Here is an 18354-nt window from a genome sequence, read left to right on the forward strand (position 1 = left end):
GACCCCGGCAGGTCACACAGCAGAGCCTAGAGCTGTCTATGACAATGCCTGCGTGCTTAGTGGGAGTTATGACCGGCACTTAGTATGTGGAGAGTGAACGAGGGCAAACATTTTACTTATACTATGTGGAGACTGTTAATGGATGTTAGTAAATGTGTACAGAGTGCTATTACTACATACTGAGAGTATTATTACATGGCACTATATATATACATAATAGCTGCATTATTTTCCTTGAGAGAGGACAGGAGTGCACACCTCTCTATTCCCTTACTAGTCAATGAGCACAGTTATTGTAAATGTATCAGTGTTCCCATAAGGTTACATTCACACATTGCAACTGGTAACAACACCAAGTGGTCTCTGTGCATTGACACCGTTTTGCGAAGCCATTTTTACAGGTGAAAATGACACAATTTACTAGCCCCTGTTGACATGACTTTGTACATAGGATATACCTGTATGTGTGAATAAGGTGTAAAAGCCACGTAGCCAATAATTGCCTAAACAAACCATTGCAACATGCAGCAATACTGGGTACATCTGTCTGCGCCATCTCTGCCACCACACACCCCTGCGCTGCTCCAATAAGTGCCGGTACTTGTCTCAGTTGTAGGCGCAACCATTCCTAAAAATGGTGGTTCCCCATACAGCAGGCAATGGTCAGTGGTGAAGATTCCAAGAAACTTAAGATCCTCATCATTGTCGTCTCAGCTTTGCTTGTAAATGAGCCTTTAGGGATATATGTTATTGCTGAAAGCAGGGGTTCCACTTGTGGGAAACTTTGTGGCTCTATTCACACTAACAGTGTTCACATGGGCAATGATGTCCATAATCCGCAAAGAAGTAAAAATTGCTTTTCATTTTGATGAATCAGAAGTGGCTCTGTTTTCACAGACCTGACTTTCCCATTGAAAGGTTAAGGGGATAATGTCACTCCTTAGGGAGAGACCACCATATAGGAGTGTGGAGACTTATTAAGCCATATGCGTTCCACTGTGAGGGATCATGGGAAGAATATGCAAATCTGTCTCCCATGATGTTAATATAGGGAGAGATCCAAACAGATCGAAACAGCTGACCTCGGCTGAGAGACTGTACTTGGTAAAATCCCACATCATTGCAACAAAGGCCTCTGGGAAGGTCGAGCATGATGTTAAAGGAAGCGCCCCCTAGTGGGCTGCATGACTGAGGCACTGTCTCATCTGGTCATCTTTCTAGTGGTGTATAAAACCACATGTGCCTGAGGACAGTCCTCTTTTATACGATGTTTTACAGCAAATCCCATCCCCACATGGGGGTAAAATATGCGCAGCAGACACACTGCAATTTCCATAACTGTTTTCGAAATGACAGAATTCCTGCCGCAAATTTTTTTCTGCAATACAGTCCTGAGAAAAAGTTTGGGCACCCCTATTAATCGTAATCATTTTTAGTTCTAAATATTTTGGTGTTTGCAACAGCCATTTCAGTTTGATATATCTAATAACTGATGGACACAGTAATATTTCAGGATTGAAATGAGGTTTATTGTTCATTAAAGCAAAATTTGACCGGTGCAAAAGTATGGGCACCTCAACAGAAAAGTGACATTAACCCCTTCCCGACATGCGCCGTAATAGTACGGCGCATGTCGGGTCTGTAACTATGGCGACCGCTCGGGAGCCGGGCGGCCGCCATAGCCGCCGGGTGTCTACTGCTTTAAGCAGTAGACAACCGGCTCTAATGCCTCTGATCGGTCCCCGGACCGATCGGAGGCATTAACCCCTCCGGCGCCGCGGTCAAAGGCGCCGGAGGCGCCATTTTCCCGGCGGCGCACGGGCGCCGCCATTTTGGCCGGGATCGCCGGCTCCTGGAGCATGCTTCAGGGCTGACGTCCCGTTGCCATGACAGCCGGGAGCCTTGTACAGGCTCCCAGGCTTGTCTGCAAATCCTTTCTTTTGCAGGCTGGTCTATGCAGCCTGCAAAAGAAAGGATGCTTTTTTGCAATGCATTAGCATTGTAATGCATTGCATTAGTGATCAGACCCCCTGGGGTTCAACACCCCTAGGGGGTCTAATAAATGCAAAAAAAAATAAAAAAAAAAAAAAGTAAAAAAAAAATATAAAAAAATATAAAAAGAATTAAAAGTTCAAATCACCCCCCTTTCCCTAGAACACATATAAAAGTAGTTAAAAACTGTGAAACATATACATGTTAGGTATCCCCGTGTCCGAAATCGCCCGCTCTACAAATCTATAAAAATATTTTTCCTGTTCGGTAAACGCCGTAGCGGGAAAAATAGTCGAAAGTGCCAAACCGCCGTTTTTTCACTGTTTTGATTCTGATAAAAATTTGAATAAAAAGTGATCAAAGCAATAACATTTCCCGAAAATGGTAGAACTAAAAAGTACACCCGGCTCCGCAAATAAAGACGCCCTATACATCCCCGTACACTTACGTATAAAAAAGTTACGGCTGTCGGAATATGGCGACTTTTAGAAAAAAAATTTTTTAACACAGTTTTGGAATTTTTTATAGGGGTCAAAATGTAAATAAAACCATATAAATTTGGTATCCCTGGAACCGTACCGAAACACAGAATACAGGGGACATGTCATTTTGGCTGCACAGTGAACGCTGTAAAACCAAAGCCCGTAAGAAAGTCGCAGAAATGCATTTTTTCTTCAAATCCACCCCATTCTGAATTTTTTTCCAGCTTCCCAGTACATTATATAGAATTATTAATGGCGGCATCATGAAGAAAAATTTGTCCCGCAAAAAATAAGACCTCATATGGCTCTGGGAGCGGAGAAATAAAAAAGTTATGGGGTTTAGAAGGAGGGGAGTCAAAAACGAAAAGCGAAAATCAAAAAATGCCATCGGCGGGAAGGGGTTAATATTTAGTAGATCCTCCTTTTGCCTCTAGTCCCTTCCTGTAGCTTTTAATCAGTTCCTGGATCCTGGATGAAGGTATTTTGGACCATTCCTCTTTACAAAACAATTCAAGTTCAGTTAAGTTTGATGGTCGCCGAGCATGGACAGCCCGCTTCCAATCATCCCACAGATGTTCAATGATATTCAGGTCTGGGGACTGGGATGGCCATTCCAGAACATTGTAATTGTTCCTTTGCATGAATGCCTGAGTCGATTTGGAGCGGTGTTTTGGATCATTGTCTTGCTGAAATATCCATCCCCGGCGTAACTTCAACTTCATCACTGATTCTTGAATTTTATTCTCAAGAATCTGCTGATACTGAGTGGAATCCATGCGACCCTCAACTTTAACAAGATTCCTGGTGCCAGCATTGGCCACACAGCCCCAAAGCATGATGGAACCTCCACCAAATTGTGCAAAGTGCGCTGTATTGTTGACCGATGCACAGTGAGACCATCTGCAGCAAGATGATGCTGCAGCTCTTTGGAGGTGGTCTGTGGATTGTCCTTGACTGTTCTCACCATTCTTCTTCTCTGCCTTTCTGATATTTTTCTTGGCCTGCCACTTTTGGGCTTAACAAGAACTGTCCCTGTGGTCTTCCATTTCCTTACTATGTTCCTCACAGGGGAAACTGACAGGTTAAATCTCTGAGACAACTTTTTGTATCCTTCCCTTGAACAACTATGTTGAACAATCTTTGTTTTCAGATCATTTGAGAGCGGGCTGTCCATGCTCAGCGACCATCAAACTTAACTGAACTTGAATTGTTTTGTAAAGAGGAATGGTCCAAAATCCCTTCATCCAGGATCCAGGGACTGATTAAAAGCTCCAGGAAGTGACTAGAGGCAAAAGGAGGATCTACTAAATATTAATGTCACTTTTCTGTTGAGGTGCCCATACTTTTGCACCGGTCAAATTTTGGTTTATTGCATATTGCACATTTTCTGTTAGTACAATAAACCTCATTTCAATCCTGAAATATTACTGTGTCCATCAGTTATTAGATATATCAAACTGAAATGGCGGCTGCAAACACCAAAATATTTAGAGCTAAAAATGATTAATATTAATAGGGGTGCCCAAACTTTTTCATAGGACTGTATGAAGATGGGATTAGCCAGAATGCCATTAACTTTGCAGGTAATGTAAAATGTAGCATTTTCGGGACATGGGGTCCAGCCTTAAGCAGGCTAAAATCAATTTGCCGCCTTTGTTTCTAAGTGGCAAATCTTATTATTACTGTGTTCTGGGATACTCCAAGATACCTAGGTGAACCTTGGCTGGAAAACAGTGATGTATGATAAATGGGTGAACAAGATCCTCCATAGTGCATATCAAAAGGGGTTGTCCTATTGGGTCCGTAATTTTTCACATGCACTACTGGTCAAGAATGCCCCATATCATGTGGTGCAAATATTCAACTATATACACCCATAATATATTGTGCCACCACATAACAACCATGCAGCGAGGAGTGTGGATACCACTAGACTTCCTAAGGAGTCATTTGGTATCTGGTACCAAAACATTACCCGCAGCTCCTTTAAGTTTCAGGGTGGGGGCCACCGCATACCAGAGCACCGCTTACTGGAGATGCTGTGACTCAGATCTTCATATTTGCTAGTTTTTCTTGCTTTCACCACACCATGTTGATGAACTGTTTGCTGGTTGTCTAATATATCCCACCCCAGACAGGCACCATTGTAATAAGATAATGGGGGATATTTATTATTCTTTTCTGTCAGATTTCTGATGTTTTAAAACACTAGCCGCATGTGGAATTGCTGCAGTTTGCATTTTTGTGCCATCCACGCCATTTTCCTGAAGGTGGACATGGTAAGGGAATGCAGGGGTCAACAGATTTATTATAATTTGCTCCAAAAATACGACAGAAATGATGCAGGAAATCTTGGCTAGCTATTAGGCCGAGAAAAGGGCGCACCTTGTCATAAGAGAGTCACATCGGCCACCGACTCAGAGGTCATGAAGACTTGGCACAACCCTTAATCTTAAAGGGGTATTCCATCTGAAGGATCATATGCAGACGTGTAGCTTAAGCGAACTGGATTGTTTTACTCAAATACTTTATCCATTTTGCTCCATTTGTCAGATACAGCCATAATTCCTCCTTCATGTTTACAGCTGGTTGCCTGTTAAACAGGCCAGAATGCAGACTTATCCCCTGCTCCGGCCCTCTATATTCTCTTCTCTCACTGCATATAGCTTTCAGTTTGGAGCACTGATAAGGTCTAGATAAGGTTCTCAGTAGATTCTGTTATCTATGTATGTAAATCCAGAGAGAACTGTGCCATTTACAGCAAGCAGGAGCTCTGAGAAAGAATGAGCTGCAAACAGGAAGTGGAGGGGAGAGGAGACAGGAGGACAGCTGAAATCCTGAGACCAGAAACCCCTTTAATGGTGCCCACAAAATTATTTAATGCATTGCTTAGTTCCCACACGGAGCACCATGGGCCTTTTCAGTACAATGCAATGCAGTGACATTACTGCACCCCCAGCTGATATCCGCAATGTTTTTTTTGACATCTCATAGGCCATGGGTATAATCTGTGGCCTACTAAAGTAAAGGAAAGAATGTGGAGCCTGCTCCTGAATTGTTTTTAACTGTACCACATCCTGAGAGAATAGTTAGTACATGCCGCATAGCCAAATGTCACTGCGTGTTGGCACTATGACTCATGGACATGGGTAGAAATTGGGGATTACATTTGGACAAACTCACTATACCTACACACTTCACTTCTTGGAAAAGTCGCAAGATAAACCTATGTTGAGGCGCCTGTTGTCTCCTGACAGGGTATTAGGTAACATACCATGCCGGTTTTGTTCCCAAATAGTGCTTGTAATGTTTGAGGTCACTTGGACCAATTGCTATCTGGCAGAATTTTTTTTATTAACATTGTCTCTCCATAGTCCTGGTCAGTCAGAAGACTAGAACAAGGGAGAGGCAGACTGGTAAACTAGCGATACCACACGGCGTCCGTCTGACCTCATTGACTAGAATTAAGTCCGTCGGGTGTCCGTTGTTTTGAAACTACAAACGGAGGCGGCTCAGGAGGCGGTTTAACCCATTTCAAAAAACAGAGACCAGCAGAAAAATTGGCAGCGTTGTACAGGACGAGTGTTTTATAGATTTTAGCCTATTCTGGTTCTTTAGCAAAATAGAAATGAGTTTCGGTGAAAAGCGCTGTAGAAAAAAACCACCATGCCTTGCCACCATGGATTTTCCCGCAGAGCTTTTTTTTTTGCTGTGGACTGCTACATGGGGCCTTCGCCTCAAGGAGGAAAGTTGTAAGATTGGGGAGCCCTGTGCTAGTAATTCGGAGTCCAGTGGGTGGGGTCTCTAATGAGCTAAATGATAAATGTGGCCAGTAGAGAAAAAATATTTTAATAATTTTTAAAAAAATGTTATACACTGTATATACTCGAGTATAAGCCGACCCGAATATAAGCCGAGGCCCCTAATTTTACCACAAAAAACTAGGTAACTTATTGACTCGAGTATAAGCCGAGGGGGGGAAATGCAGCAGCTACTGGAAAATTTCAAAAATCAAAATGGTCGGAGTTTTTGGGTGCAGTAGATGCTGGGTGCTAGGAAAGGGGAGGGGCGTTTTGGTTGTCTGTCTGCCCCTTCCCTGAACTTGAGGACCGTCCCCCCCCCCCCCCCGGAATTCAGTCTGACTGAATATAGGGTACCTGCAGTGCTCCTATTAACCCCTTCCCGACGGAACAGGAGCATTGCAGATCCCCTATATTCAGTAGACCGGGCACTGTCGGACATAGGGATACCTAATGTGTTTGTGTTTCACAGTCATTTTCTACTTTTATATGTGTTCTAGGGAAAGGAGGCATTTAGAACTTAAATTTCTTTTTTTTTTCAAGTTTCTTTTTTCCCCCCACTATTTTATGGGAGATTCTATACATTGATATTGCAGCTGGTCATAGACACCCCCCCCCCCCCCCAAAAAAAAAAGAAAAAAAAAAATATTTTTTTTTGCTTACTCGAGTATAAGCCAAGGGGGGCTTTTTCAGCACAAAAACTGTGCTGAAAAATTCGGCTTATACTCGAGAATATACGGTATGTTTAAAAAAACAAAAAAAAAAAAACAACCCCAACACAACATCTATACATGAAGTAAAAAGGTGATAAATAAGCAGGCAGAAACATTGTCAGGTGTATATATATATTTTTTATTTTATTCTTTTCTTTTTACCCTTGAGAAATACGTGGAGCAGCAATTTCGGTGCATCTTCTGGCTCCATGTTGTGCACTTGCCATATGGTAACCATGGTACATAGCATCCAGTACACCACAAGTATGAGGCAGGGTCTTCTGCCAGTGCCTAATAAATAACACCTGGATTTACAGTACAATCTGATCAAAGTATAGGTCATACGTCTGGTCACGTTACAGAACAGTCCATGCTGGCAACACTGCTTTTTTATGGTGATACTGGTTGGTGGTAGGCGTCATCCCTTTACAATATTGCTGCATGTACATTGTCACCGGCACACAGCAATGCAGACTTGTTATATGCTGGATCTACCTTGATGATATTGCAGCACATTTACTGGTGGTGGATCCTCGGCGGTGGGATGAGCACTTCTTCCTTTCAGATATATCTTCTATCCATCTATCTTATTTGTTTCCTGCAGAAACTATACTACTAATCTAAATACATATACTATACAATCACACACTTTTTAATGTGGGCAAAGTGTTGGAGAGGTACCGTACATGTAACAAGTTGTGAATTTTTGCATTGTACTAAATGACCAACAGGGGGCGCTCTACTCATTAAAATAGGCATAATAGAGACTTGGTGAAGTAAAGCGAATCTATTAGGTGATTTCGGCTGCCCATTCTGAGAGAAGGATATGATAAGAGGTATGTGAAGGAGAAGAGCTGAGCTATGTCGTGTTATGAGATTTGGAGCTGGATTTATAAGTAAAAAGCAGAGTAAATCCTGAGTGGACTCCTAGGAGAGAGAGAGAGAGTCCTGATCAATCCTCCCCTCAAGCTTTCTTCAGAGTCTCCAAAGGGAAGTCTGTCAATCACCCTATGTGGGCGGAGCAATGAGGACTCTTAGGGTGCATTCACACTGAGTAAACGCTAGCTTATTCTGAACGTAAAACACGTTCAGAATAAGCGGCGTCTAAAGCAGCTCCATTCATTTCTATGGGAGCCGGCATACGAGCGCTCCCCATAGAAATGAATGGGCTGCTTCTTTCACTCCGTGCAGTCCCATTGAAGTGAATGGGGAGTGCCGGCGTGTACGCTCCGGCATGAGCAGAGCTTGCCGTATACGCCGGCACTCCCCATTCACTTCAATGGGACTGCACGGAGTGAAAGAAGCAGCCCATTCATTTCTATGGGGAGCGCTCGTATCCCCGCTCCCATAGAAATGAATGGAGCTGCTTTAGACGCCGCTTATTCTGAACGTGTTTTACGTTCAGAATAAGCTAGCGTTTACTCAGTGTGAATTCACCCTTACTGCTTCTCCTAGGAGTCCTGTAAGGACTTTGCTCTGATTTTTAGAAAGCCTCCTCCATACCTGAAGTTGTATATCATAAAGCTCAGCTTCTCTCCCTTGATCATATCCTGTTCTCAGATAAGAGCAGCAGAAATGACCCAACTAGGTTCCCTTTAAATGCCATCTGGTCTCCGGTTCTCCCTTTGAAATAAACACTGGGTAGCGTACAGTTCCTCTGGCCATTACTAAGGGATTTATGTTCATTAGAGAAATTGATATACAGTGAAGAAGAGCGTACAGAAACCCTTCCAGCTGCCCATGATAAGTCTACATACTGAAGTCCCAGGGTCTACTCTTACAAGGAGCCCTCCTGTAACACTTCTACACAATGTTTTACCTAATGCAGGGCCTGAGGTGCAGTCAAGGTCCACCCCTTAAGCTCTGCTCAAATTATAACAAAAATCGGATTGGCCTGAGTGTTCCTTTACAAACACACAGGTAGCGTGATCGTGTGATACCCTGTAGATTTCCCGATTCAAGTCTACTCACCGAGAGGTGGCATCGGCTATCTGCTTATAACCCATGGTGGATACAACCCCCAGTATAGGCTCCCATTTACCAGAGTACCCATTAATCTAAAGCTGGTCATACACAGACTCTGGCCACCAGATGCGGCCATTCGACCAATGGTGGACCGATCAACGTTAACTTCCAGCAAATGTTTTCTAACCAATCGACAGAAGCTAACGCGTATGGCCAGCCCTACCTAATAATGTCATGTCCCAATGTAGAGGCCATTTGTTACTGGGACTTGGCTTAGATGAGGTATGTAGCAAAAATGGAAAAACAACCAGAAATAACAGCTGCTTGTGAACAGTGGCAAATAAGAGAGGGAAATATTAACTATCACACAACCCAGAAATGACTGATTGTCAGGTTATCTTGATAATGTCTTATAGAGAAAAAAAATGGAAGCCCATAAACTGATTACACCCATATTTGAGGTGCTACTCCGTTACAATGACAGAGGAGAATACATTCTTATCACAAATTGTGGCCCGCAAATTAGCAAAACAGGCTCCGTGCCATTTACTTCCAGGATAAACTGCAAATATTCCTAAAAATCTTCACCGTGAATACAGTGCTTCTGAGTAAGTGGCATGGGGTGGAACAGTCAAGTCCGTACACAATGACCACGGCAATTACACAATCGGAGCAATACATGAGAGTCAGACGTGTCAAATAGCTTCAGTCCATTGGTCGCCCATGCAGCTACTCCCCTCCATACTCTTACTCACGTGGCAGTCTACATAACTTGAGCTGTCATTTCGTAACTATTATTTAGGGGGAACCTGGCATATGGACAACAATGTCAAATCTGAAGGAAGGAGGAGTGGAGCAGATTAATGTATGGGTTTTGTAGGAATAGTCATTTATCCATCGCTTAGCAAATCTCTTGCTATTGCTATGCTGAGAAGTCAAGGAGGCGGTCCCATCAGTGATTGACAGCCTCCCCCTATGACTGTACAAACAGAGATCGCTGTCAATCACTGATACGTCCGCCTCCTTGACATCTCAATATAGAAAGAACTAGAACTATATATCAATCTGCTCAACTCCTCCTGCTCTATAACACATGCCGACTGCAGATTAGACTGGATTGTCCATGTTCCCTTTAAACCTCATGAACACGCCAAGGGGAAGAGGTGTACGATTTTTATAGCAAAAGGTCATCTGGGGGTCTTCTGTCCCCATTGATTTCATTAGGGGGTTCAGTATCAATATGAGGGCAAGATAGGACCTGCTCTATGATCATCAGAATGGGGCATCAGAAGCCCTCTCAGATGGCACACTGTCCTGTGTGGGGCCTGACTTGTACAATATTGGGACGCACATTTTAACTTATCCACTGAGAAAGTGCTAAGTGCTAGCTAGGATGGTGTAAAACTGAAGGTCAATTGGATAGGCCAATACTACAATGTCCTCTACTGTTGTTCTGAGTATGAAGAGCATCTGGATCCAATGTAAACAATGGCCACAGTGTTTGTCCAGGTCTGTAAAACAGATGGTGGTATGGGTAGGGTGCGTAGATTTAAAGTAGGAGGCAGAAAATCTGTCTCCCACCAATCCAGTATTGATGGCCTACCCAATGAATAGGTCACTTTTATAAACCTAGGTAACCTATTTAAGTAAATAGAGGTCAAAGTGCCATGACATGATACCAGTAGCCCACTTGAGTCCATGAGCAGAAGGCCCAACAGTCTCCAGCTTTGGCCTTACACATGATTCACAACCATCTGAACCGGAGTTTTGATAGCACAATATTGGCAGCTATTCAGAAGCAGATTATCTACCATGAAAATGTAGCCAATAAATCCACTGCCAAAATACAACTGTCTATATAAACCTACACCAACAATACAATTCATGTCCAAATACTGAAGAGTACTGACAAATCATGGACTTGTCACATCAATGAAAGCTGGACTGGTTTCCATAGCCGACTGCTCCACTTTTTGTGTGCACTTGAGAGTCCCAATGAGTTGAATGATATGATCAGAGAATTTGGTAGATAAAATCTACACGGTATCAGCAGCCAAGTGTTTTTAATGTGTTAGGAAGAGCACTGAATGAGATGGGGGGGGGGGGGGGGGAAGGGGGAGAAAAACAAAGAATTAAAACAAAAAATATACAATTAAAGTTAATAAAAGCTAAGGCCGAGATGAAGGATTACTCTTTATACTTCTAGGACTGGTGGAACTATATAGTCTCAGATTCTTAGAGAGACGTTGCCTGGGTATGACCCATGGAGTGGAAGGTGGGTGGCCAAGACAGCATGTTGGTGAGGCGTCCAGACTGCTTGAGAATGGCCGCAAGTTGTTGTAGATCAACAGCAAATCCACAGGGCCATTAAAGGGGTTATGTGGGGAAATAATAATTTTGGGCAATGTATTCATAGTGGGAAAGTTATTAATATAGTCCCTGGATGAGCTGATCCTTACATTCTCACAGTACTGTGGGGGAACTAGAAATTTTGTCTTTTCGCCTCGGTCACATGTCTGACCCCGATCCACTCCTGCTGCTAGTACAATGAGCATAGAGGGGTCAGTCATGTGACCCAGAATCGGAACGTCAGTATAAGAAGCAGAGCACAGCCCCACTGTAAAAAGGTAAGCCCTGTCACAACGGGGGGACTGGGGTATATAATAATAACTTCCCTGATCTGTTGCAGTAAGTACACTGCCCAAAATTATTATTCCCCACATAACCCCTTAACCAAGTTGACGGGCCCGCCAACATGCTGTTTGATTCAATCTAGAGTTGTGTCTCTGCCCTCTGATTTTGCTCCATGTGGCCCTACTCTTAGAACACCAGACGTCATACATCAAGAGATCCATCACCTCCATAAATAAGGCACCTCAATGTCTATGAGCTAAACACACCCTAAACTAGACACAAACACTGACAAAACAAATGGAGAAAAAAAATCACTAACACATTACCCTATTGTAGAGACGGCTTACGTAGTATACAGTGCAGTCAGTAATGGTTTTCACAAAAAGCAAGAAATGAAGAGTTAAAGTGGATCTTTCATCTACACTCAGGTAGGGGGACATGCTGGAAATGCAGCTTGGTGGTTCACCACCATTTTATTTATAGTCATCACAGTGATTTCACAGGTTCCGGGTGAACTTATAGAATACATTCTAATTTAAGGGCTTCTCCAAGACTTAGAGGACCTTTCACTATCAACTCCAACTATTTACATTCCTTGATAGTTGGTGTTTTTTCTCAAACCCCCACCATTTCTGAGTATTCAGTGCAGTTAGTTTTGGTGCCTGATAAGCCATTTAGGCTCGGTTTTGTCACCTACGCTTTCTTCAGACCACCAACATGACAGTAGAGAGCCTATTTAGCATATCAGGCATGGAAGCTAAATGCACCGATTTCACGGGAATGTGGCGCGTTACAAAAAAATTCCAATTGCACTGAAATTGGTGGAGACACACCTATTACAAGGAAGCAGAGTTGGTGGAGATGGTAAAAGGTCCTCTTTATGGTGCCCATGCCGATTTTGGAGGGACCCAATGAGTCTTATGTGTATGGTGTTGTACCAACTGTCATCCGGCAGATAATATGAGGGAGCATGTTGAATTTTAACATGTCCTTTCCTTTTTCCCCACAGAAGATAAGCTGGCAACATCAGATTACATCCATGAAGGTGAGAGGGCCACCCATTCTGAGAGGAGTAGGACCTGAGATCTCATGAATTTCAAAGATCTGAACTTGAAGACCACGATGAGTGGACTTGAGAAATGTACAGAACTTTGAGCACTGAAGTAAAACATATTCCTAACTCCCAATGAATCCCTTTAAATAACAAATCAGTCCATAAAATGGCCGACTCTTCTGAGCGTAGGTGACAGCTGCACTTTGATGAAAAAGTCCCTTCTGTGACAAAAAGAGCAACACAGAGCAGCATATAGCAGAGAAAGGGTTAATACATTAATAGGAAGTGCACCGCAAAAAGAAGGTATGGGATCTAAGGTAGATAGCTTCACCTATAATCTATGGGTTTTGTCTTCCAGCTTTGGCAGGAAATGGAGCCAAGCCAAATGGATCCACATTTGCAACCTCTGAAGTTCTATAAGTCACTGGGGTGATGGGAACAGATCCAGCTACTGAGGCTTTCGCAGAATGAGACACTACTTTGTAAGCAGCAATGGGCTGTGCATCCACAGCTTGCCCATCTTGAGGGCTATAGTGTCGGGAATACTTGGACAAGGACTGAGCGCGGAATGGTTTGGTTACCACAGTCCCAAACACAGTCTCTTGGGTTGTTTCATGGCCAGGGATCTTATGGTTTTCAGCATTGTGTAGCTCCTTAGAAGCATTTAGATATAGAGAGGCATCAGCTGATTCACTGCTTCTGCTGGAATGTGCATAAAGGTTTCCAGTAGTGTATGAAGTCTTCAAGGAACTGCCTCCCACCTTCAAGTCAGTATTTCGGAATGTAGAGTTTCCCACCGCTGCCGCTTCACCTCCTTTTACAGATTGAGGAGACTGAACAGAAGTGGTGTCTTCAACACTAATCTTTCTTGTAAAGGGTGCTCTGAGGAACACATCCGGTTCTTCCAGCTGGTTTAAACTAGTCGAGGACTTGGCCAAAAATGGAGCATTGGCGAAAACATCAGAATCATCTTGTGAAATTTTTGAACTTTTGAATGGGGCTGTGGCAAAGACATCTAACTCTGTATTGAACCCTTCTGAAGGGACCTGGGCCATCCTTTCCGATGGAGTGTATATAGGGGTGCTATGACTGGATATAGGCTCTTCTGAATTGGAAAATGTCACATCCTTGGCTTTCTTAGAACCGTCCTCTTCATCGGATTCCATTAGGAGAGGTCTGGAACCACTGCAATCTAAAAGGTCTGGCTCATGGTCAGTGCCTTCCCCTTCACTGCTATGGAAGGAACTGCAACTAGATGGGCCTTTGGAGGAACTTTCAGGCTTGAGCTCTAATTCAGATAAGGTACATGTAGCAGAACTAGGACCTTTAAAAATCTCATCATTTCCCATATGGAAAGACTGGGGAGCTTGGAGTAGACCTACAGAAGGAAACAAAGACATAGTATATTTAGAATGTATAAGGTTACGAAATGAGAAAGGTCAATACTTATGACAACGGTTGCTTACTGAGAGAAATGACACATTACTACGATGGGTCAAGATTGGAGATCTTTTATGATCATTTATCTTGTTTAAGGGGTTAAATGTGGTTTCTCATCTCAGGATTTCAGCTGCTTTTCTGTCTCCTCTCCCCTCCACTTCCTGGTTTTTAGCTCCTGTCTCCTCTAAACTGTACAGTTATCTCTGATTTATATACACAGATAACTGAGACACTGCTAGAAACTTATCAAACCTTTATCAGGGCTCAAACACCCAAAGCAGTATGCAGTGAGAGAAGAGACTATAAATGGTCAGGAATTCTCATCCTGAGCTGCGAGCAGGACTACAACCTAGGCAACCTGCTGCAAATAATGAGGATATAAATAAAGTCGTATCTGGCAAACAGGGCAAGTCAGATACCGCAATATATAGGATATAACACTCTAGTTGGCTTCAGCTACAAATCTGAATATGATCCTTGAGATAGGACTACCCCTTTAACCAAACACCACATACACAATAACACACATAATATAATGGAATACAATGAGCTGTAGGTAGATCAACATGGTAATGACGAGATGAAGTTGAAATTGGCTGCCATGTGCCTATGATAGGGCCCAACAAAGTCTGCATAATATACAGTGAAACCTCTCCAAAAGAGCAAATATTTGAGAAGACCGCCCCTGATCTATGTCAGATTTGTAATTCCTTTAGGTATACTGACCCTCTTTTTATGGAGTAGCACCCCTCTATAATGGCCATTTTTGATAGAATTTTTGGATGGTTTCACAGTATATAGTAACCATTTGGTTTATAGGCTAGGGTTTTACATTGACATTTCTCACAACCAAAAAATGACACTGTCTACATCACAACTAACAAAAGATTGTTGTGTTGCACAAGCTGCTGCAACACAACAATCACCAGAAATCCAAACATACTGTTGCAGTACCTTGCCTAGCATGAGCAGATTTACTTTGGTTAGCTGCAACGTAGGCAATGCTACCACCAAAGGTGCTGTAAGGCCAATTCTTCATCTTATACATTATATATGAAGCCAGGAGTTAATACATATTACACAAACCCAACATGACACCCATATAACAGAGCTTACCTTGACATTGTGAATTGCGGGAAAATTAATATTTGGAAAGAAATTGTAAGAAATAGCTATGAAGATATTAGGTCAGAAGAGAGGAATGGGATAAAGTGCCAGTAAATGGACATCAGTCTCGGCTCGGTCCCACGATAAGAAAGTTTTCAATGCATTCTCACTTTATCCAAAGGTGCCCCAATGCCGCCCAATATCACCCGCATGTGTGTTGCACAAGCCTACTGTGTATTGTATTATAGTCTATGGCAAGACTCGTTAATAGAGATGAGCGAGTACTGTTCGGATCAGCTGATCCGAACAGCACGCTCGCATAGAAATGAATGGACGTAGCCGGCACACGGGGGTTAAGCGGCCAGCCGCCGTCAAAGCGGAAGTACCAGGTGCATCCATTCATTTCTATGGAGCGTGCTGTTCGGATCGGCTGATCCGAACAGTACTCGCTCATCTCTACTCGTTAACATTAAGGACCTATATGATTATAGACAGATTGTCATACGTCATTGTTAGGGACCTTATCTACCACAACTGCTGTAAATTACCTTGTGGCTCTTAGATGAAAATCTTCTGAATTATATAAGGGTTTAAGGAGATGTTTTATGTATATAAAGCTAAAACCACTGTATTATGAAACTCATTATGGTATATTATTCCAGTTTCCTATGTTTTAGGTTAAATAACACAAGTAGGCCTAGGCCAAGTTCTCTTTTGGAGTCTCGGTCACAGTTTTGAAGGGAAGAATAACAGCACGCAGCACTATCCTTTCCATCAAAAGGATAGGACACCATAATGCAAGCCTTTGTAAGCCATTGGGGTGCATCAGGTACTGTCAGGTGGAGCCAACTTTCACAGTAAATGGCCATTTTCTTGAGGCCCGTGGGCATGAGCAGTCGGCTCTGCCCGAGGCCTAGTAGTTTGACTGCCAGCGCCGCAAGACGACTCATGAAGAGGCCGTTCCTGAAGAGGATGGAGGTGGCACTGGAGAGATCTCTCGCAGCATTGTGGACGCCCCCAGTGCTGCGAGAGAACACATTTGCATACCAATGAAAACCGGCATTTCTATGGAACGGCGGCTCGGAGAAGACAGCTAAAGCTAGGAAAAGAATAGCCTTTCTTAAGGCTATTCCTACGAGTTAGTGAGAAAAATTTTGATTTTAATGGTAGAATCCCTTTAAAGGTTTCTTTGAAATTATAATATTGATAACAGTAATAACAGACAACTGCTGTGCCATACATGGTGGAGCAGTTGTGCATGGTGTTGCAGTTCACCCGTTTACTTAAATGGAACTGAGCTGTCATATGAACAAGTAGAAGCAGTGTTCGCCCATGTGCATTTAGCAACTAATCCGTGGGGATTCCGGGTGTCACGTCCCCACCGATTAGATAGGTCATCAATGTTAAACTCTCAGAAAATCTCTTTAAACCATGATGATGTTTATTGCATTACATACAGTCTGACAGAATACTTCTATATCCTTTGGTGTTAAGGGGGATATTGCGGCCTACACATTACTCACCTATCCACGCCAGTACATATTATTTATTACATCCCCATCTACATTCGCTCACAAAGATGTAAAATGTTCCCAGTCCCAGGAGAAGAAAATTTCACACAAACCTCATTGAGTAAAACCACTGAAGTCGGAGGCCATTGCCATTCTTTAAAATACTTTAATTCACAGAAATAGATTGGAATCTACTATACAATCAGGAAATGTGCAGGTTGTAAATGCCATAGTTTTGCTTTTATTTCCATCTCTACTTTAATTTTTTTTTATTTTTTGGAAAACTTAGGATAGACCTGGAAGGATCTGAACTGAAGGAGGGGGAAGGAGGATGAACTAAAATATATTTATATATTTATATATACACAAGTCAAAATTCTACCAACCACTTCACTAAAGGATTTTTTTTTTTTTGCCTACAATAATGATAAATGCTCTCGGGTTGAGAAAACTTTTTTTTTTTTTTCTTTTCATACAATACAGAAGAATAAAGTAAGATCGGTGTATTGGACACAGGTAGAAATTTCTTATACAGAGGAGATCCCCCACAGACTTAGAAGGCTTATAATAATTCTATGTACAGACAGCAAAATCCAGTACATTGCATGGAGAGCTTCCCGGAGACATACAGAGATAGACCACCCAACAACTTGTACATCTTGTGTACAGGATACAGATATATAGGAAACTCTCACGGACATCTGCACAAACAAAGGTTACACTGATCTTGCAGGACACGCGCACGCACACACATACTCACAGATACAGCTTAAATACTTTTTTTAAATAACAAAAATAATCGAAGGATATCGGCCCACACAGGTATCCCCCATGCAGAGTAGAGAGGCCCAGGTCACCAGTACAATGTAGGAGATGCTGGATCCACACACTGGTATATTGGTCTAGGAAGTCTGCAATGTTAATAGATCAATGTCTCCAAAATCAGAATAACCAGTTATACCCATTGGCTGCTAACAATGCATATTTTTGGCATTTACATTATAGTAGACTTTTTGGTTTTCTATTTCGAACTATATCTTCTATATTTTTGGCCAGGTTGTAAATGTTAAAAGGAACACTACATGCACAAAGAGATTATCCTGGCACTTCTTCTCAATCTTTCTTTTGATCCAATTTTATTTCTTATTCTCATTTCTACATATGTAGAAATCTTCTCTGTCAATCTCGGGGTCGGGCTTGCCTCCCCTCAACCATGTCCTACTCTTCACAGCCAGGCGGTAAGACAACTGGCTATAGTACCTGGCTGTAAGACAACTGGCTATAGGTATCTTCTTGCTGCACCCCGCTGCAGTAGACAAAATGATAATCAACCTCCGCCCCTTAGCTAATCCCTGCCCCTCCTAAGTAACCAGCCAAAGATGGAACGGATCAGCAAGAGACTAAGGGCATGTACACAGGAACTTGCCTCAAAAGTCTTCCCAAAAATGGCCCCTTTTTTCCTCCAATTCCGGGACACTTCTTTCAGCGTACTTGTTACAAAAAAAAAATGTGTTCTACTTGATCTTGAAATGGTTTCTATGGCAGAATCACAACTGAAACCATGACGTGTGGCCCCCTGTAGGCTAATCATACAAGCAAACCTGAGGCTCAGCCTTTGACTTCTCCTACTGGTTCCACAGGTTCGGTTACTGGAGA

The 18354-nt window shown here is 42.6% G+C and overlaps 1 protein-coding gene across 2 annotated transcripts in view; it reads right to left on the reverse strand.

Moving 5' to 3' along the window:
* Nucleotides 1-8419: 8419 nt before the first annotated feature.
* Nucleotides 8420-18354, reverse strand: part of AAK1 (AP2 associated kinase 1) — a 112991-nt gene continuing 103056 nt past the window's right edge. For both annotated transcript variants that reach the window (XM_075273015.1, XM_075273016.1), the window contains one exon: nucleotides 8420-14018. In XM_075273015.1, coding sequence (XP_075129116.1) covers nucleotides 12979-14018 — 1040 coding nt within the window. In that variant the 3' untranslated portion in view covers nucleotides 8420-12978. The remainder of the gene's footprint in view (nucleotides 14019-18354) is intronic.

The sequence above is a fragment of the Leptodactylus fuscus genome, chromosome 5 (assembly GCF_031893055.1).
Source record: "Leptodactylus fuscus isolate aLepFus1 chromosome 5, aLepFus1.hap2, whole genome shotgun sequence".
Classification (NCBI taxonomy): Eukaryota; Metazoa; Chordata; class Amphibia; order Anura; family Leptodactylidae; genus Leptodactylus; species Leptodactylus fuscus.